This window comes from Nothobranchius furzeri, chromosome 13 (assembly GCF_043380555.1).
Source record: "Nothobranchius furzeri strain GRZ-AD chromosome 13, NfurGRZ-RIMD1, whole genome shotgun sequence".
Classification (NCBI taxonomy): Eukaryota; Metazoa; Chordata; class Actinopteri; order Cyprinodontiformes; family Nothobranchiidae; genus Nothobranchius; species Nothobranchius furzeri.
This window is the reverse complement of record NC_091753.1, coordinates 26189249-26211796: the sequence shown is the minus strand read 5'-3', so window position 1 is coordinate 26211796 and position 22548 is coordinate 26189249. Positions and strand designations below refer to the sequence as shown.

Below are 22548 nucleotides of genomic sequence, written 5' to 3'. Positions count from 1 at the left end.
CCAGGACAGCTGTGGCTACATTGTAGCTCATCATCACCAGCACCTTGGGCTGCCTTGATTGGTGGCAGGGAGGTGCCTAATAAAAAAAATTAATTGAAATGAATTTGATTGAATTGAATTGAATTGAATTGCAGTGTGTAAATGTGTGTGTGAATGGGTGATTGTATTGTGAAGCGCCTTAGGGGGTTGTAGAACCCTAAGAAGGTGCTATACAAATACAGGTCATTTCCTGTTTTGCATTTGCTACTGTATCATGTTTTGTTTTGAAAATGACATTTTAGTAAGTAGTACAGTAAATGATTGTAGTAAATTTGTAATGTTTTCATACAAAGGCTCACTTGAACTAAGAAGCAATAGCTTTTTTACTTTTTTCATGACAGTTTGGAGCATTGACTTAGGAAGTCCTTGAAGAAGATACTCTTTTTCTTAGTTTGGAAATCTCTAAAACGTGAAAAAAAAAGTTTGGCGATCAGTTAATTTAACTTCAAAGACCTCACAGTGTTCGGTAAAACTATTTCCTCCCTATACTCATCACAGATGTTTTCACATTGCATTGATTCTTCCTTTTAATACTTTTAGTTTGACTTGACAAAAGAGTACACAGATATTTGAAGTGAGGAGGGAAATCAGAAAGGAGTCACGGCTGGACGCTTTTGCTTGGGACTATAGAATATAAGTTCACACAACAATAATGTAATGCTGCCCTGGTGCTGGAGGGAGGCAAAAACCCAATTAGATGTGGGCACTGGTGCACGGTCCTCGAGAGAGACCCACTTGCTCAGTTAAAAATACATCATAGAACTCAGCTTATTAAGATGTCATCTGTGCAAACTCTGCAGGTTGAGGGTAAATACCCTGATGGCGTATTCGTCTGTGGGCACGTTGATCCACTCCGTCACCGTTTTTGCAGTCGATGGCTCTTTAGTGGCTGTCACTGGCTGCCTAGTATGCTTCATAAACATCTTGTGCTTTTTCACCTAATTAGGCTAGAGGGATTTCTCTAAAACACTGTAAAGAGCATTTGTTTGTTTGTTTGTGGATATGTGTGTGTGTGTGTGTGTGTGTGTGTGTGTGTGTGTGTGTGTGTGTGTGTGTGTGTGTGTGTGTGTGTGTGTGTGTGTGTGTGTGTGTGTGTGTGTGTGTGTGTGTGTGTGTGTGTGTGTGTGTGTGTGTGTTTCATAATGGATGAGTTGATTCATCTTGCATTAGTGGTACTTAAAAAGCCCCTGCTACATCCAGGCACTGACCCAGAGTTCTCACCTTCTCAAACCGAAGAGTGTCTTGCATTTCTCCTTGTTTGTTTTGTTTTGAGTTCTGGAATAACCACAAGCATTGGGGCATTTAAATTTTAAAGCAACACAAATATGCCGAAAAGTTGCAAATTTAAAAACAATGGTTTTGTGTGTGTGTATATATATATATTCATCTTTGTAGCCCCTTGTCGGGCATTTCATCTTGCTGTTCTGAGATTTGAAATTCCCCATGTTTACCGTCCTCATCGAGCTTATCTCTACCCTCTTGGCGAACAATGCCAGCCTTCATGTTTTTAATAAATTTTTCATCTCGAGCACAATCAACCCAAAGCAATTACGGTTTAACATCCAATTAGAGTCCTGGCAGAGAAAATACTCGTCTAATTCAGTTATAACATTTGCTGACTGACTTGCGCTCTATCTGCACTCTGCCAACTTTCTCACACAAACACACACGCACGTACATGCACACACACACACGTGCAGAAACACTAGTGCATGACAACACAAAACACAGCGTGTGTGAAGGAAACGTCTCCATAACCAGACCAGCTGACCTGAGACTTGCAGAGCTGCTGGTGACTCTGGGGAAAAGCATAATAGAATTCCGTCAGCCGCCTTCCTGTTAATTACGACAGACCTTGGCTCTGAAAATAAATATTTATTTATTCAGGGGATACACCAATCTGAATGCATATTATGCCCAGCCAAGCCCCTGCCAGTCGGGACAATGATGGAATCTGGTATGACTGTTCAGCATCCAAAATGAATGAGAGCAGGACTAGCTGTGTGTGTAGATATGTGTACGTTTTTGTATTGCTACCTAACTAGAAGCTAATGCCAAAAAGCCCCCTATATTTGCCTCTGATAAATGCAAGACTGCCCAATTTGATAAATGCAGAAAAAAATTAATAATTAGGTGAGTATTTGGGTTAAACCATTGGGGTAATGCAAAGTAGGGGGAAAAAGAAACAAAATGCTTTTTAAATAATGAATGTAAAACTACTTAAGTTAACACCCCAAACTTCCTTTGCACATGTACATCTGCGATACTCATTGACTTTAATAGGTTACTCCACTTTATTTCCTACACATTCTGCACTCAAATACATAAATGCACACACACATTCCCCTTTGCTCTGTGAGCCAGGCAACAGCTGTGTTTGGTGCAAGTGGAAGAGCAGCTAATGAACCAAGCACAACGCCTGACAATTCACATCTGCTGACACTCTCCAGCTGCTGCCAGCAGCTCGGCCTCCGCGGGCCCCCACAGACCCAGCCCTAGCACTGGGGTAGGCACCTGGGAGACGTGCATGTACAGATGCACACACACACACCATAGCACTGCACATGCATACGATTCCTGAAAATCACCCTTCTCTTTGAGGACGCCCCCCCCTCCGTAGCCACGGAGCTTGAATTCTGACATTTACTATGGAGGCGGCAGTAAAGCAAATCCATTTGACCACAGTCAACATAAAATGAAACCACTAAAGCTGTAAATGAGTGGTGCTCCACCTCCACTCTGACGTGGAAATCACTTGCCATGATTTGTGCCATGCAGTGTTACCTTGTTATACATCTGAGGAACAACAACCTGTAGCCACATGTTCCTTTTGCTATCTGTCGCGCCGCGCTGTGTGGTTCTCCTTGCTTTATGTGTCTCACTGTTCAAAGACTTTATTTATAAACCAGGCCTGGGAAACAGGAAGAAAAAGCCTTGCTGTCACTGCAGCAGGCATGTATGTGGCCGTCTCTCTACAGAAGACCTCATTATAAAAAGAGCAGAACCCCTGACGTGTCCCTCACCTGGACTGCATATGTTTTATGTTTTTGTGGTTGTAGTCTTGTGTTTGCAACAAATGTCCCTATTCGGTGGGATATCTATAAACTGCGGCTCTGGGATGTCTCTCAAAAGGCATGAGCAGAAGATCACAGCAACGTACAAAAAAAAAAAAATCAAAAAGAGAAGGTAGGATAAGGGAAACAATGGAACATGATCAAGAGTAGCGAGTGGGAAAGTGATGGTGTTTGTCACTGCCCTGCTCGGTTGTTTGGTTTAATAAGAAATGCCTCTTTCCAGATATTTAGAGACATTTTTAATGTAAGAGCTCCTAAGTTCTCACCCTCTGCTTCCATGCTGCTTTATATGATGATTACCACCTTTTTTTTAGTATACATTCACACATTCTTGTGCATACATTTTCAAAGAACTTTCTTCTTTTTTGCCACTCTTCTCCTGCCCACCATCTTCGATTTGCCCGCGATCCTAATGTGGTGAAGAATGGCTCGTCTTTTCTGATTACATTTGATAACAATTTTGTCAAGGCTCCTCTGGCAGGTGGCGAGGAGCAGTCCCATCAGCAGCTGTAGCTAATTAGCCACTATCACTAGCTGTTTTGGCTCACCCTCGCCTGTTTCCCTTCGGCCTAGTCGTGTCTACGTGTAAATTATTGGATTGTCGGGATAAAAAACGAGGGGTGGCAAATAAGAGATCAGAAGGAGAGATGAGGTGAAAAGAGGGCTTATAGGGGAGGAAAATCCTGGATTTCTGAAACAAATTTCAACGCCAGCTGATTCTTATGAAATACTGTCATGTTCTTGGTTAACCCTTTAATGTTCATTTTTTTTTGGGCATCAAAGTTTACAGTGAGATGTGAAAGTCTGGGCAGCCTTTTTAGTCTTCAAAAAACTTCAGTTAAATATATCTTACAGGAGACACACAGTGATGTTTGACAAGTGAAGCAACGCATATAGGATTTATAGAAAGTGTGCAATGATTGTGTAAACAAAATTAGGCAGGTGGATAAATTTGGGCACCACAAAAATAAATGAACTCAATATTTTGTAGATCTTCCTTTTGCAGAAATAACAGCCTCTAAACACTTCCAATAGCTTCCAGTGTGAGTCTGGATTCTGGCTGAAGGTATTCTGGACCATTCTTCTTTACAAAACATCTCTAGTTCATTCAGGTCTGATGACTTCTGAGCATGGACAGCTCTCTTTACCTCACACCACAGATGTTCAATAACATTCAGGTCTGGGGACTGAGATGGCCGTCCCAGAACGTTCTACTTGTTCCTCTGCATGAATGCCTTAGTAGATGCTGAGCAGTGTTTAGGGTCGTCTTGTTGATAGATCCAGCCCCGGTGCAGCTTCAGCCTTGTCACTGATTCCTGGACATTGGTCTCCAGAATCTGCTGATGTGGCGTGGGATCCATGCGTCCCTCAACTTTAACAAGATTCCCAGTCCCTGCACTGGTCACACAGCCCACTGCATGATGGAACCACCACCATGTTTTACATGTGTTTTTCTTGGAATGCTGTTCTTTTTCCTCCATGCATAACGCCCCTTGTTATGCTCAAATAACTTGATTTTGGTTTAATCGGTCCGCAACACCCTCTTCTGAAATGAAGCTGGTTTGTCCAAATGTGCTTTAGCATACCTCAAGCAGCTCTGTTTGTGCTGTGGGAGGAGAAAAGGCTTCCTCTGCATCACTCTCACATGCAGCATCTCCTTGTGTAAAGTGCGCCGAATAGTGGAACGATACACAGTGACTCCATCTGCAGCAAGATGATGCTGTAGGTCTTTAGTGCTGGTCTGTGGGTTGACTCTGACCGTTCTAACCGTTCTTTACTTCTGTTTAGCTGAGATTTCACTTGGTCTGCCCCTTTCAGCCTTAACTTTAACTGTGCCTGTGGTCTTCTATTTCCTATATATGTTCCTAACTGTGGAAACAGACAGCTAAAATTTCTGAGAGCTTTCTGTATCCTTACACTAATGCATGACGGTGAACAATCTTTGTTTTCAGGTCATGTGAGAGTGGTTCTGAGACCCCCATGTTGCTACTCTTGAGAGAATATTCAAAGAGAAAGTAAACTTACAGTTGGCCCACTTAAACACAATTTTACTGGACTCACCTGTGTATGGAGGTCAAGGGTCACTGAGTTTACCAAAAGATTTTAAGTTCCAGTATTTAATTCTAAATGTTTTGGAATCAATAAAATGACAACGGTTCTCACATTCATCCACCTCCCTAATTTTGTTTAAGCAATTTATTGCACACTTTCTGTAAATCCTATAAACTTTGTTTCACTTCTCAGATATCACTGCGTGTGTCTCCTATATCATATATTTAACTGACATTTTTATTGTAACAATCGCCGATTTACACAGGAAAATCATGAAGACTAACAAGGCTGCCCAAACTCTTGCATCACACTGTATATTTGAATGCAAGTTGCCTTACTGGTTAAAGGATTAAGACCAGATTAAATGTTTATATGGATCATTAATATATCATTTATGCAATTCTGCATGCATTTCCAGGAGGGAACAGTTTAAATTAAAGCAAACCAGAGCAAAAACTCTAGAGAACATTTGCTTTGCACTGCAGAGGTGCAGATAGTTGCCGACCATGTGGGGGAAAATGCTTCTGTGATAAATAAAATGTGCTCTGATGAAAAAAAAATATGCACAAGGCAGTCAAGGAGAACAGAGAGTCTGGTCAAGGACAAGCAGCAAATGATAACATGTGGGTCAGTCTAATCCCCGTCCTCCTCCAAAGCCTCTGTACTGTTGACTGGATATTGTGTCATCAGCAACCTCTCTTAATGGAAGTTTCCTCAGGGTTGCAGAAATCTGGCCTGTAGAGAGCTATAAGTGTGCACAGATTAACCTTCTCACCATTAAAGCCATTTGTTTGGTGTCATCCTTCATCTGTTTGCACATATTGCATCTACTAAACCAAGCGATGGAAGCAAGAACAAGAAAGGATAGATCGGCAAAATAAAGTCCTCAGAAAATGAAAATCAATACAAAAGGATGGGTCCACCTGGCAATGACAATACATCGTTTAGCACGGTCACAGTGTATCTAAGGCCCTGTCCACACGTAGCCGGGGATCTGCCAAAACGTAGATATTTTTCTATGCTTTGGCCTGTCATCCACACGAAAACGGATCTTTTTATAAACTCCGGCCAAAGTGCATTTTCTCCGTTTTGGGTGTCTGCGTGTGGACAGACAAAACCGGAGTTTGAAGGTCCGCAACGTCACTTTCCGCGACAAAAAATGCTGACATCACGTGTGCGACCTGTGTTTACTCTAGCCGACAGCATGGATGCCCTCAGAGCTGCGCTCGCTTTATCAATTGTCCAAGCGCTTTTTGCTTGTTTGTTTTTGCAAGCGGAATTACTGCTCCTTGCGGAAGACCACAGGAAGACGAAAAGTTACGCTGACTGGATACAATTCGGGGGAAGTACTGCCACCTACAGGTCTGGCATGTCCTTAACAACGTATTTATCCGGGTACATGTGGACAGATTTTTTTTTTAAACGAGGTGGTGTGGATGCAAGTTTTTGGAGGGGCAGATATTCGTTTTTAAAAAAACCCGGCTACGTGTGGACTAGGCCTCAGCCTATGTTGGGGAGAATAGTCTTAGAACAGCATAGATGTCCTTCAGCTGTCAGTAACAGGTCACTTAAGGCAAGGAGAGAAACTCTGTTCCCTTTCTTTTACACTTAGAGTACTTCAGACAAATTTACAACCACTAAATAATGATTATGTGTTGTAAAATGAATTGAGCACCATGTTTTAATCAAACGGTAGGGACTTTGAACAAATGAGAGTAAACTACCTTGTAATTGGAACAAACTGTTCTTTGTTTGGTATTAATCTAAAGCAGGGTGGTAGATCAGACTGGACTTTGGCTGTTTTGGGGTAACCAATAAGAAACACATGCTTTAGTTTTACTGATGTTCTTGAAAGTAAGGCATGTCAATTGAAACTCTACTGAAACCATATGCTGCTGGATTAGACTTCACAAGATTACATCTATTTCTGTATCTTTAGGTGTTATTTATAATGAGGAATGTTAAGACATCCTGCTTACCGGTACGTCTCACGTCTTCACACCTACTTAATTAAAGAGTTTTACACTGGAGGATCAGTCATTTGACTGAACTTTATTTCCCACAGATGTCTCTGATACATGTCCCTTCCATCGGTTGGTCCACCAAGACGTGGGGTGGTTTACATTCCATAGGGTATTACTGATGTACCTCAGCAGGTTGTCTGGGAACACAGAATGCACGCTGGCATTACTAATTGCAACTGGTTTCAGTAAACATCTTCTAAACAAAAGCTGGATGAACACTTGTTGCAACAGCTCATCTTGTAGATTTCACTTGAAGCCTGTGATTTTTTTTATGTTATTCCATCACAGCATTGGGTTTAATGAGGCAAGAGGCAGGAAGGAAAATGTCAACAAAGTCTTCCACAGGTTACCTAACAGGTGTTTTTATGCTAATGCAACATATGCCGGCAGGGCTCTCTGTGTTAAAAGCAGACGTACAAAGAGTGGATGTAGTTCAGTCAAGGTACATGTTGAGCGCTATCCAGGAGAATAACAATTCAGTTCAGTTCAGCTTGTTTTTGATGCCCACTCACACTGACATTGTTATGCCTCCTGTGTGTGTGTGTGTGTGTGTGTGTGTGTGTGTGTGTGTGTGTGTGTGTGTGTGTGTGTGTGTGTGTGTGTGTGTGTGTGTGTGTGTGTGTGTGTGTGTGTGTGTACAGGAAGTTGGGTAGGGAATGAAAGAGAAAAAGTTACTCCCTCAAAAGCAGCCAACCAGGATATTTGTAATCTGTGTATTGACATTCACGTGTCCAAAGACCTCCAACAGAGGGATTGTTGTTTTATCTCTCATGCTGTGTGTGCTGGTCAGAATTTGATGTCTTGCGTATTGCCAGGGTTCCTACAGGTACTTGAAATCCCTGAAAATGTTTGAATTTTAAAGAAAATGCTTGACTTGCTAACTGAAATTGCTTGTGTTACAACATCAATTTTGAAACTAGTGAAATTAATGTCTTGAACTTTAAAAAAATATGAATGCATTAATCTGCATCACTGTAAGGTGCTGGGAAATCTCAAAAACTAATCTTGAAAGTACTTGGAAAGACCTTGCATGTGCATGAAAACCTAACTTCTCAGGTTGTAGCGATTGTTCACATTAAACAAACATCTGTGGTTATTAATTACTAATCAGACAAGTAAAGGGTAATGTGAATTTAATCATTTGTACGTTTCAACTGATTAAAACTGACAAATGTTGAGTGACGTGAATTTAATAGCATAGATCAGAACAATACAATATATTTTACTGAATGAAATGAATGTTTAGGTATAAAATCAATTCCCTTCTTTGTTCCATGTCGTCCAGCCCCACATTTATATCAAACAGCCATGAAAAATGTGCCAGCTCCACTTCCTTTTCTAATATTAACCTCATAAGTGTTCCACACTCCTCCATTTGTTCTCTCTTCCCTCCACTATAAGCACAGATCTACTGCTTTACCACATCTTCTGAATGAAAAACTGCCCTTTCATTGACATTTTTCTTAAAATGCACAAATGTTGGTGCACACTCTCAAGCTTCGGGAAAAAGAAAGACTGCTGATGTCGTGTATTGCTTGATGGCACCTCATTAGGTGTCAAGTAAAATTTTTCAAAAGTCTTGCAAAGATAAATCGCTTCTTTTCCTGAGAATTAATCTCTTTTGAAATGTAGTTCTATGAAAAGGTTATGATCATTTATCTTGCCTGTTTTTGATAGCTGTTTGAATGGCTGTGAAGGGATTCACACGTATCAAGTAAAGCAAATTCTGCTTTCTTATATTAGATCTAATCTCAAAAATGTTGCAGAACTTCGTCCAAATGCCATTTCTAAATCTTTACATACGGAAGTTATTCTAGCATAAATATGATTCTCTTTGTTACCTCAAGGTAAACCAGAAATGCTAATGCTAGCAAGCTTCTTCAGCTTTTTAACAAATATTTATCGACTATTGTTTGCATTAGTGATTATTTTGGGTCAAGAGCTGCTCTAGAACAGCCACAGCCAACATTGGGTGGATGGTTGCAGGTTGGATCTTGTTTGTGGTAGGAGGGATTTGATGGTTCTGACCCGGTTGGGCCATAGCTGTCTTTGGGGTGGAATAATGTTAGTAGGTAAGCATGGCAGTGCCTGTGAGTATTGGGCACAATTTAAATCTGATTTAAAACAAAAAAAAAATCTCTCAACAGACTAAACAGAGCAAAAAAGAAATAAAAAATCTCAAAACTTTGCTTGTGGTGGGTTTATTATTATTATTATTATTATTATTATTATTTACTATCCTTATCAGTTCCTAGTGGCCAGAACCCGGTGTGGTCTACCACAGAGAAAGGCTGATCTAACATGATGACTTTCATTATTTCACAGCTTGATGTTCAGCCTTCTGACTCTCACGCTCACACAGACGAGTGTTGGTGAGTGGCTGCGTTTTCTGTGGGTGATCGGGGTTTACGAGAGGCTGTGCACAGATTTGGTTGCTGTTTTGTGACGTTGTGGCAGCAATACGCCTAATAGGGGTCCAGCCTGATGTACCCCATCAAAGAAGAAGTGGAAGCCTCTTTGGCCCATTGCTTTGGCTTTAGTCAAGACAGCTGTTAGCTTAGCCAGAACTAATCTTTCTTTTTCGACGTTTCCACGTTTTTCAATGTCTTTCAAAGAGCTGCAACAGGTAAGATGCGATAACATTTCTGCTAAGCTTGAAAGACTGCTTTAAAGTTCAGTTTGACAGATAAAACCGTCCAGATGAAGACAGCTTTATTTTGTTTTTGTTTTTCACTTTCAAATAACCTCCACTCACCAAAAACTGCCAACCAAACTTTTACCCAAAATCTCTTTTCTGAGTGAACTGCCTGATACTCAACATTAGATCAAGCACTTGCAAAATAATCCCTCTTTTTGAGTAAGGAAGAAAACAAAATGAATCAAAAGAGGTTGGAAAAGACATTAGCAAAACCTGATCTCACATGACCCAAAATTAGCATAAGTCAAGCAAATATCAACAGGTTAAAAGGAAGGTTGTGAGTTCAAAATGACAATCGTGACAAACTGTATACATGTTAATGTGGCCTTCAAGTCATAAAGCATCCAAGAAATGGTCAAATGTTGCCAGGTTACCATGCTCACCTCTCCAGGAGGTCTCATTTAATAAATAAACTAAGCAAACCCTTAGCAGGAGTTCATAGAAGAGCCAACAGCAAAGTGTGACATTTAAAATAACAAAGTTCTTTATTTTGCTTTTAAATAAGAACATTTAAAAGAGGACATCTTGTTGTGCTTAGATCTTAAGGAATGGTTTAAGTACAAAGAACAGAAGGACGAATGAACTCAGACTAGGTTGTGACTGATTGTTTTTGAGCAATAGCTCCACATAGTGTGTTAGATCCTCCGGGCCCGCTGCACCGCATCTGTTCAAAGACACAGCTAATGGTGGAAGACGGCAATGTGAGGGATTGTGGTGGATGGGTCCACCGCAGGGCAGCCAGGCTCATGCTGAGTGTGATGTTTGTGTGTGTGTAAACGCGTGTGTGCATGCCAGTTTGATCATGAGCTCAGTATGGGGGTCATAACTTCCACATCACAGAGGTTTACCTCAAACTCTACAACTTGTGCATGTGGCAAATTTTCTCTTTGTCTCAGATGTATTTTTATGTTCTAAGTTTTGCTGGATTAGAAACTAAAAACACATACTAAACTCTTATAGATTTACAAATCAATACAAATACTTTATTAGATTTTTGTGGGAGTTTACAAGACAAGCATTAGTCATCCTGGGCGGTTGGTGCTACAGCACTAGATTCATATTATTCCAAACTGTCTGAATTTGGGTTGACTTATATTTGTTTATGCACACCTGTTACTTGGATTGACAAGCGCTGTGAGCTTGGAAATATTATAATAAGAAATATATATTGATAAGTGAACATGATGAGCGAACAGTTTATTTAAATTGTTTGCACTTAAAGATGGAAGCTCAATCTTTTCCAGTGAAATCCCTCCGAAAACTATTCTTCCATTGGGCTTTTTTTGTACTTTATCTCTGAAATAGTCAAGACTTCTTGGGGTATTAATAAAGAATGATTCAGTCCATGTATATTTAGATCCAACGGGAGCCATAAAATCTTGTTATATATTTTTGAACCAGCATAGGATGAGTGTGGGCAGCAGGGTTGGTACAGCTCTTTCACTGAGTCGCTACAAAGGAAAGGAAACCAACACTATCAATGTTTTCCGGTGAGTGGATGATGAACACAGTTGCACCGCTGTGGAAAGACACCGTGTTAAAGGAATGGCACCGGAAGAGAAGCAGTCATCAGGCAGCAGCGCCGACGCCACGGGGAGGCATTGTCAAACACGAGTGAGAATGCCGAATGAGGAATGCTGACAGGAGAGAGAAAGTGAGGCCTGTTGGGGCTTCTGTACCCCGGCAAACGGGAGAAACTAGTGGAGGTTGTGAATAACAAATTAATTAGAAATGGGAGCAAGATAGCAATGGATGAAAGGCCTGACGAACAGGGTCCAAGGGAAGAAAAAAGAAAAAAAAAGCCAATCATGGAGCAGTGAGCTGTGAGCCCCATCCATTATGTGGGGACTGACAAGTTACCAGCAGTCAGAGCAGGAACTGCACTTAATAAATCAAAGCTGACAACTCCTCCTTGGCCCTATCTCAAGTACAGCTTTTGCACTTCCCCTTCCCCAGTTTCCATTAAGCTTCACCTTCTGCAAATTTGAGCTCCACCGCTGTCCACCATCCAAGGGCTTTACGGGGACTGGATTTGGTAATCCCCTGGTTGTTTTGGAAAAGACACACTCAATACTGGACAAAAACGTTGTCCTACACAGCCAGGGGTTTGGGCCGAGAAGGTCTTGTGCAGTTAAAATGATCGGTTGCAAATATTATTTTATACAGAACTTAACAAGTTAATTGCAATGTTCATGCTTTATTTCCTCCCAAGACTTAGCTCCCATGGTTGTAGCATATGGAATTGCATTAAGTGCATTTCCAAATCTTGTTTCATCTGTGTTTGTTTATCCGGGTTCAATGCATGTTAATCAAATTGCCCGTCTCAGAAGGGGAAAAACAAAATCCATCCATGCACCAGCTAAACTAATAGACCCAGCATCGGTTTCTAAGGTTTTAATTTTGTGCCTATTTGTTTTTAACGAACTCCAGAAAAGTTGCATTTTAATTGGAATGAGTTAGTCTTTGCCAAAGCAACACGGTTTTCTTTTCACACTTTCTTTTTATTAAGTCAAAGTTTTTCAGAGGTTGATCAATTAGCACCTGCCACCGAAGTGAGATGTCTAAACAAGTCGTTTGCAGTGCAGCACAACATTTAAGCAACTATTAAGACTGTTGCGTGTGCTTAATAGAAAGAGCTCTTTAGGGAACAGCCAGAAACACACAAACACACACCTGATTACTAGTGCTGATGATTGAACTGATTCCAACTGCAGGCCTTGCTTGGATCAGTTGTAATCAAGTGTTTGTTAATCAGTCTGTGCATTCCTTGTTTTCACTCCATCATTTGAATTCAATACACCCTTGTGTTGGTAGTGGAAATATGCACGGACTCCGAGTGCGTAAAGAGACATCCTTTTGGTTCAGTTGTGGGCTGAAAGGTTAGAGGAGTAAAGATCCGATCATAAAGGTCACTGGTTCTAAACTGCAAAGGGAAAAGAGAGTCAGTGACAAGTGAGTAGTGCTCATCCTGGGCCACCATGCCAATGAGAACTCCTACTGAGACACAAACATCTATCTACATGTTATGGGAGCTCTTACCACTGCTGTCAGAGTCTCTTTTAATTACTGTGGAAGAAAGGCATTCAAGTGGAAGCCAAGAGAGGGGAATTTGTACGCAAATAGAAACTGCAGATTATCTATTGCCTAGTCTGACTGAAGGTGAGTGCACCAACATGACATCTCTCTGCCACACCTGAACAATGTTTTCCATTTTCACATACTGAAGTGTCCTTGGGCAGCATCCTGAACTGTTAACAAATGGCAGCCTACTGCTCCTCGGGGATGGGTCCAATGCAGAGAACAATGTCCCCAAGGGAATCAATTAACATAATCCATAAAGTATAAAATCTTTTAAAATAAAATTCAGACACACACATTTAGTGTGAAATCATTAAAGTTCCCTTAAAACTTGATGTTGCATGTTGAGTGAAAAAGGAGCAACCTGCTCTACTGTTGTCTTCAAAAAAGGGTCAGGCGTGTCTGGAAAAGTTTGCTTCATGACAGATTGTTGTCTTCATAGTCAAAAGAGTGCTTGCAATCTAATGCTGCCTGTTTTACGTTTTAAATATAAAACCATTTGATAATATACCATTTCATCAGGTATTTATTCCACAAATAAGTTATTAAAGGGACATCCCACCGAAAAATTTAAATTAAGTCTGGTGGCATATTTCCCAGCTTTAGATGAGTGGCTATTTGTATCAGCCCAGTCATTCTCCTGATGCAACTTTACTCCTTTAGCTTTATTGCATAAAACACAGTAACTATAAGCTAGCATTGTGAGTAAAGGAGTCCTTAAACACATTCTGTAGTGATCCCAAATCAGCTTGGTGACCTGAATAATCAGAAAGCGAGTGAAAATTATTAGTAACATAAAGGAATCACAGGTGCCATTTTAGACCCGGGACTATGACAAAGCACCTGTAACCACTCCTTTCCACTGCACGTGAAAGCGCCACAAAACATACTACGTGGCGATTAACCGCCATTATAGTGGATGAGTTCCTTTCCACTGGCAGTGATGTGTGACATTTGGGATGCACCTTTTGAGTCTATTTTGGACGCGCTACGCTTCCAAAACACATCAAACTCCGCAGTTTAGATCAAGCCAGACAGGAAGTGAAACACAACAGCATTGAATAACATCCAAAAACTTTCAAAATAAAAGGCACATGCCTCCCGTCATTTCCTGTGAACTTCTTTTACTGATGTAAACAAAACAGAAAATAACCCACAGACCCTTTTTTTGATACATGTAGTTGTCTTACTTGTTTATTATTGTGTGTGGACTTCTGAAATCACACGTGGTGTTTTAATTCTCCCGTGATTTAGTTCAGAATTACTCCCAGTTGGGAATGAGCATGTGGGTAGAATGCTGCTATTACATTACTCAACCGTTTTCACGGGCAGTGGAAAGCCAGCGTAAGCCTCTGCTGAAAGGTCCAAGGCAGCCCCAAAGACACCTGCTTCTATAAACACAAATGCACAGTTTGTTAGCAAACTGGCATAAAATACACACAGCTTACCCTCCACCAATGACACAAATGCCAAATATAAAAAAAAAGTTTAAAAGTTATCTAAATAAGTAAAGGATTCAGCTTCTCCCTTCAGCATATGCTGGGGAGGTTCACAGCCCACTGTGAAGCGGCTCAAATGAGAATCAGCACCTCTAAATCTGAGACCATGGTTTCTGACTGGAAAAGGGCGGTTTGCCAACTCCAGGTCAGGAGAGAGGTCCTCCCAAAGTGGGGTTTAAGTATCTCGGGGTCTTGTTCACGAGTGAGGGAAGGAGGGAGCGAGAGATTGACAGGTAGATTGGGTCAGAGTCTGCAGTGATGCGGACACTGAACCGATCTGTTGTGGTGAAGAAGGAGCTGAGCCAGAAAGCCAGGCTCTCAATTTACCGGTCGATCCACGTCCCAATCCTCACCTATGGTCATGAGCTTTGGATAATGACCAAAAGAATGTGATCGCGGATACAAGCAGCCAAAATGAGTTTCTTTCCCAGGGTGGCCAGGCTCAGCCTTAGAGATAGGGTAAGGAACTTGGACATCTGGGAGAGACTCGGAGTAGAACCGCTGCTCCTCCGCATCGAAAGACGCCAGTTGAGGTGGTTCGGTCATCTAGTGAGGACGCCTCCTGGACGCGTCCCTCGGGAGGTGTTTTGGGCATGTCCTGGCGGCAGGGAAATCTCCAGAACATTTTTATAGGGGTGGCCAGATGGGTCCAAAGAAAATGTTGGGGTGGCACACCAATTAGACCTTGTGGTAACTCTGGGAGAGTTTAGCCTGTGGTGATGTACAGTATATCATTGCTCCTTTATTCAATTTTATAAAAAAAAATAATAATAATAAATAAACAGTATCCAAAGCATTTAACTTAAATTTTACAAACACAAACATTTCAGAAAATACATATCAGTAATTTAAATGTTATTTCAAACTTTATTTTCAAATGTATATTCTGGGGGGTGGGGGGTGGGGTAATTCACCTGTTGCTGTGTTCACAAAAAAACTATGGCGATAAAACTTTTGTAAAATGGTGAGCAGCAGAAACATCAGTTTTTTTATTCTGATTATTAATTACTCATTAATTGTATTATTTTTATTTGGTTTTGGGTTATTAACGTCAGAAAACGCTTCACAACTTAAAGGTAAACACCAAGCCAAGGCTACTAACCCTTCTGCTTTTTTGTGCCAAAGCTAATGTTAATATTGCTGGAGATGTTCTGCAGCTGTTTCCTTCTTGTCTTCATAATGCATGAGCTAGACGGTGCGCCTGTTATTATTTTGAAAGTGTCGGCCTTGCAACATCAAACGCAGTGACTTAAGGGAGAAAGCAGGCAGCGCATCCAGCCAGTACAATCTCAGCAACCATCTGTCTGTCACATGGCCTCGGGAGGGATGAATCCAACCAGACAAAGATGGATTCCTTTTTTTTTTTTTTTTACTTTTCTGGTTTAGATTTTAGCTCTGGGAGACGATTATCAGTCACACATCCTTGTTAGCACACCTGAGATGATCAAGCTGGACTGTTGATGAACAAGAGATTCATTTAAATTTGTCATGACTTTTTCCATCTTGTTTTCTCTGGACTATCAGGAAAATTTAAGTTGAACTCAGTGGGAGGCCAACTCACACCAAAACGCATATTTTAAAGGCTGTAAGGGGGCAATAGGGCCTCCTGCTGTCCATCTCACATATCAAATGTCTACAGCAGTAAGCCCAGCTTTCGTGTTTAAGGTAACGCTGAACTGGCTCTCTGTGGATTTCCATTTTTCTCTATGGGTAAAGTCCTCTTTCTATTTCATTCTGAAATAGGAGAAGATCCATCTTTCTATTTCTTTTTTCACCTCTCCCAGTGGCATCTGGGCAGTGCTTATCTGAAGCAGCAGATGCACAGAACTCATGGGACCTCATCTGAACGACTCTGTGAAGTCATACCTGCTGCCACTGAACCGTCGTCCATTTTTTTTCTTCTTCTTTAGCCTCCATAACCCCTAACCCTCTGGCCAGAGGGGCACACACACACACACACACACACACACACACACACACACACACACTAACTTAACTCAGGAGGAAGAAGCTAATGGGATATAGAGTGGAGCGACAACTTGCTTCGTGTGGAAAATATCCCACCCCCATCCTGAGAAAGGTTTCCCCAAAGAGAAAAATGCAAAGCAGTTGAAGCCTCTAGAGCAGGTTCTAGGGAATGAGGAAATGCTCAAAGGTTGAGGTGCTGCTGCAGATTGTGTGGCACAAACTGACAAAGCTCTTTTATTTTATGGTTTATTAAAACTTGTATTGCTAACTTCCATGGTGATGCAGTTGTAGCGGGGATATTTTAGTGACAAATGTCTGCAGGAGTCTTTAAGGTTTCTCAGTGTCACGTTATGAGGTTTGTAGGACCCAAAATGCAGTACCTAGGATGACACGAGGCAGGAGATGATGTAAAGTAAAATCCTTTATTTTTGAAGGATGAAACGAAGAATAAATCCAGGGCAGGGAGGCAAAGTCCAAAAATGTCCAAAATCCAAAATAAACTAGAGATCCAACTGAGACACGAGAAACACTAGAGACTAGGAACGAGAGACAGAATTTCCACAATGGACCGACACCAAACAGAGACAAGACAGGGCTTAAATACACGGGGAGAACAATTAAGGAAACAGGAAGCAGGTGTGTGGAGTGAGGGCTGGAGGGAAGGCAGGTGACACAAATTATCTAAATGGGGGAAACAGAACCAATGGAAGGCAGACAAACCTAAACCAAAAACTGAACCTAAGACTGAGGGAGGACTCACACAAACACATACACATACAAACACTGAGCAGGGGACAAAGAGGCTGGAGCTACAGAACGAGAAGGAAGACCTGGAGGGCTGGGGATGAATGAATGACACAGTACCTGGGAGGAATGGCCTTTAAAAGGGCTACAAACATAGGACACATAACTGAGACGCAGACAAAAGACACATGAGGGCGCTATGAGCCACAGAAGGGAATGTAGAGAGGATGGAGAAACACCAGGAGGCACATGAAGGAAGGGGCAGACACAGACCATGACACTCAGTTTAGCTTTCAGAAACCTGAAAGTGAAATAGAAGTGAAACAACTTTGTGAAGAGCTGGCATACAAATTAAAAACAAAATGGAAAAGAAACATAGTGCTGAGAGATAAATAACACCGGGTATGATAACAACATGTTTACTCACAATGGGTCTTTGCAACAGTTTAGGCCGATTCCAACAAAACGTCTGCTTTTTGCACTTAGTCATAGCGCAATGCGATCCTGGTTTTAGCCCTCCCTGGGCATGGAGACGAGTCAGCATTTGCTTACTGGTGACAGGAAAGGCATATTTTTGCTTTTTGTATAGTCGTGACCAGACATCAATCAAATCTCCACAGGATATTGTGTTTCATGAACCCAATTTCGATTTCGAATCTAATTTTTTTCTTATATTTAAACCTGAGCTGAAAAGAACTATTTCAAAATCCCATTGCACATTAGGTGAAATTCAGAGAAACTTTGGCTCTCCTCCCAGCACCATTCAGCAGTTCGTCAGTCACTCATCTCTTGCGTTCTTAATTATCAAGCCAAACAAGATGTCCAGATTATGACACAGCTTATATTATCCCAGCAGGTTTAGATAGGAAAGCAGAGGTGTTGTTCTGTTTACTGCTGTTATCACGCTGAAAGCAGTTGTGTTCTGTAAATCTCTGAAACCGCTTCTGCCTTTATCAGAAAACTGCAGGTATACAGATTTTACTGCAAAGGTTAGACCGTCTCTAAACACTCAGGGTGAGAACAATGCATTCTGTGCATTTACCCATTGTTTCGGTTGAACCTGTTTTCAGCCCGAAGCTCCTGCAGGTGCATTATCTTTCCATTATCTTGTACAAAGGTGTCCAATAAAAAATTGTCCATGTGAAGAAATACAATGATCTGGAAAATAACACTAGAAAGGTGAGCTAAAGACAAAACAAAATTCTAAGTAATGTTCTAAACTTTTTTCTCTCTCTCTATCTGGTCGAATGGAAATGATATTGAATTGTTTAACACAAGACTCCGGCTCATAAAATCCTGCCTATGGAAAGTCAGAACACAGAGACGCCTCAAGCTTAAAATCGTTTTAGAGGAGGCTTTGAAGGATGAAGTGTTTTCTTAGAATATGACCCTCTAAGTATCATTTAAACCACTCGAGATGTCATAAATAACATTAAATTAAATTAAATTAAATTAAATCAAACATTCACAAAACACTCTTCTTACATTTCCTTAACTTTCATCCAGTTAAAAAAAACTTAGATTGCATTTGCTGGACCAGCAAAAAACATTCACATATATTTTCAAACCATCCAAGGGTTGTTTGCCCTTGCAGGCTGCGTGCATGTGTGTGGGAATTCCTGTTCAGTGTATACCCAAGTTTTTGTGCACGTGTGACTCTCAGCATACATAATTCTGCAGTGACAGCTTGGATCTCTGGTTCAGATATGGTTGAATGGCCACAGGGGGAATTACTTCCTCTCCCTTTCTCACTTACTGAAGCTATTTTTCACACCTATATGTTCAAGGTCAAGCAAAATGCATGAGAAAGCAGGCTTTGTCTTCAGTGTGGCAACTTTGCATCCACTTACCAAAATTGAAACTTTGTGAAAAACTACATTTATTTACTACACTAAAGTCTAATTTGTTCATTTAACTTTATTTATGTCAAAGTGAAGCTGAGTGGTGCCAAAGAAAACCAGGGACTAGCATCATTTTTACCACATCTGCTAATTTCTACACACTCGTAACCAGCTTTTGGTTCCTGCAAGACTCCGTTTAAAGCTGGACCAACGGTGTCTTCATGTCCTTTCACACGTCTCTTCCTAACCAATCCAAATCACCCTTCATGTTGAGAACTTCTGTAGACCTCCAGGATGCAGGTAAACAGTTTATCTGCACATTACAGCCCGGATTGATAATGCCAAGAAACAGATGCCTATAAAAAATGACCAGTCTAGTTTAAACGTTATTGCAAACAACAATTAAGTGTTCGTGCATGCTCCTTTCCAAATGGCATTTCCAAGCTCCTACCAGGATTTATAAATAATGCTCCAATCAAGATTCCTACATGCTGTGAGCTGGATCTCTAAATGCCAGCTGCTGATATTAAAACAGCTGACAGTGTTTAAAAATTTAGCTGTAATTTGTGATTATAAATTAGTTTGAAAATGTCAGGTGTGAATGATGCTTTGTGCTCCACAGTGAGCAGTGTTCACAAACAAAAAAAGGAAGATGAAGACACAAAACTGTAAGATAGTTAGGCAATAATCTCATGTTCCTGCATCTCAGTGAACGTCCCATCCCTGTTTGAACTCAGGTTTGAATCAGTATCTCAGGCTTTAGGAAGCCAAAAGACTAAACCAACAGAATCTATACAAGAAAACACAATGTTGCTGCTGTAGCAAGTGGATTTCCCCACTGTGGGATTAATACATTCTATTCTATTCTATTCTATTCTATTCTATTCTATTAAGAAGAGCAAATGGTTAAAGTTAGAGATTAACTCTAAACTAGCTCTGGATCCACTAAAAGGGTCTCTGACTTTCTGCAGCACCTCATGAGTTCAGCCCAATGAAACCAAGAAATCAGTACATCACATGACCTTAAAGAGCAAGTCACTCCAAATCAACATTGTTTTGCTGACAAACTATATAAATGAGTGTCTGATTGTGCTGTAGACAAGTGTAGTCAATAACTCGGCACTTTAGTGCATCTTAGTTAAAATCTAAATTTTCTGCCTAAAACTGTTAGCGATGCATCGTCGTCAGGCAAAAACTCTGCACTGCATTTGAATTTAAATCTGCCATCGCTATTGGCTAAGAGGCACACTATGATGTTAGATGGTACATTATGATGTCACAATGTCATGAGTGTGTGTATTTGTTAGCGGCTCCACCCTCTCGGTCTGCTAGGCAACAGCATTGTGGCATTTTATTAACAGGAAGTGGGAGTTGAGTGCGAATCTGGTCGGGGGTGACTTGCTCTTTAAATCTAGTAGCACAATGGTGGCATGGTGGTAGCAAAACAAAAGTAGGGGCAAGACTGTGTGGACTGTATGAGTGCCTTGGCAGGTGAGGGGGTTGTCCCTGCACGACTTCATCCTTCTACCTCTGTCTCTGAGCTGTAACACCCTTGACCTGCTTGTCACCGATCTGTCACGATGGCTGAGTGACGGTCCCAGCGCATCTCTTAACCTTCTTTTAATCAACCTGTCTCTCTGCATCACCTTAAACATAAGACGCCTCTGGGTGGTGGGTGGAGAGGCAGCATTTGTCTTTACATTACAGGCAGACAGCGTCTCCTTGAAAAGCCCACCAGATGCATCAGCGTGATAAAGTAGAGTGTGCTTCTTAAAGAAAGCCTTGGGAAGGAAAGGCAGGGGGTGATGGGGTAAAGAAGCAGTGACAGAGTTAAAGGGACAGACTGAAAAATACAGCAGCCATGGAAGTGGGGAATATCTCAGTTCAAAACTTGAGTCTCAAATGACAAATTGGTAGAACACATAGACGTAAACAGCGTAGACCAGCATAGCTGGCAACCAACATATGTTATGTTTTGGTGCTGGTATGCTGGCCCAGCATGGGATGCTGGTGATGAGATGCTGGACCAGCTTGGACCAGTTAGAAATCATTAAGTATTATCAAAAAGCACCAATCGTGAAAAATATTATGTTCATTCACTAGATAACTCATGCTGGAAGCTAGAAATCTGTATTAAACTCAAAATGTGTTAAACAGCATCTTTGCAGGTTTTTTTTCTGATTTAATCTTAAATTCCTGCAAATTTAGTCATCAAAACATTGGAAAAAAATCCAAACAATTGTAGTTTATGCTTTCAGCAAAGGCTCATTGAGGTGCTTGAAGAAAGAACCTTCAACAACCTTAAAACATCTAACAACTGCAAGGTGAAAGTGCTGAGCACAAGGAAAACTATACATTTATTTTAACGGGCCACTAATCATCACAGAGCCTAAAGATCATGATGTGGGATTCCAGAAGTGATGGTGCGGGCCATTACCCATCATCCCTGTTGTCACGCCACTCAGGCTTCTCCTGAGCAAGCTTCCCATTTTCTCTGTGTGGTTTTTAGACAGCAACAGGCTGGTTGCTACTTGGTCTCCACCTTCGTTTCATCTTTTATCGACTCCAGCAGCTCTTTTGTTTTACCCACTGCCAAACCGGAATTTATATGAGTCACCCAGATCACCCTCCCCCTCACCCCCTCCATGCACTATTATCACTTTCCTACTTGACTAGAAATAGGCAAATCCTCGATGCAGCCTATATCGCCGCAAATGGATGCTGCCTGGAGCATCTGCTTTCTCATCCCTGTGGAGTCCTGAGGCTCCTTCGGAGGCTGAAGGTCGACGCTCCATCAGACAACCTCGGTCATCAGGAAAGGCTACTTCCCCAGCCGGAGAGCTTCTTTTCATCTACTACAAATACTCGTCTGTACAGGATATCTCTTATCTCATGAGTGTTTGAATGCAAGCAGAATTATTTTCTAAAGTTTCAGTCTGAATTATTAGATTTATGGTCAAATAAAGTAGAAAACGAAGAGTGTCCATCAAAAACTGGTGTTTTTAATTATTGTTTCAACTCTTTCCTTTGCACAAAAATACAAACCCGAACCCCTCCCCCAGGCACCTTTTTTGGTGTGTGCCTCTCTACTTTCCTAAAGGACAAGTATAATCACACCACTCCCATTAAAGGCCATCAGAAAAAAACACCAGAAGTAATCAAAAGCAGATAAAATTCCCCACCATGCATACCACCTCTGTCTTATTCACCTTTGACTGTGATCATCTAAGTTGCAGCTAATTGATTACCTGCTGAAATCTGAAAAGACTGAAAAGGTCAAGGTATGGCACCATGCAAAGGACAAACACCACAGGAAGCATGGAAAGGTCACTGCCCCTTTTGCTTCTGTGAAGAAAGGATCCGTGGATGAGCTAACAGGAATCCCAAGGGAGCCGCAGCATGAGTAATTTTGGGGCAGACGGCAGCCTTGTCTAAATATAAGCACTCAAGCTGTGCTTGCTGGCACACGTTGAAGACCACGTCTTGAGACAATGTTGAAATCCAGGTCAGGAGGAAATAGCTTTGCTTTAA

The 22548-nt window shown here is 41.3% G+C and overlaps 1 protein-coding gene across 16 annotated transcripts in view; it reads right to left on the bottom strand.

Moving 5' to 3' along the window:
- Positions 1–22548, bottom strand: part of kirrel3b (kirre like nephrin family adhesion molecule 3b) — a 216984-nt gene that overhangs the window by 152112 nt on the left and 42324 nt on the right. For 14 of the 16 annotated variants that reach the window (XM_054742841.2, XM_054742848.2, XM_054742842.2 and 11 more), the window contains exon 3: positions 1811–1837. The exons of the other annotated variants lie outside the window; for them this stretch is intronic. In XM_054742841.2, coding sequence (XP_054598816.1) covers positions 1811–1837 — 27 coding nt within the window. The remainder of the gene's footprint in view (positions 1–1810; positions 1838–22548) is intronic. 16 annotated transcript variants of the gene reach the window in all.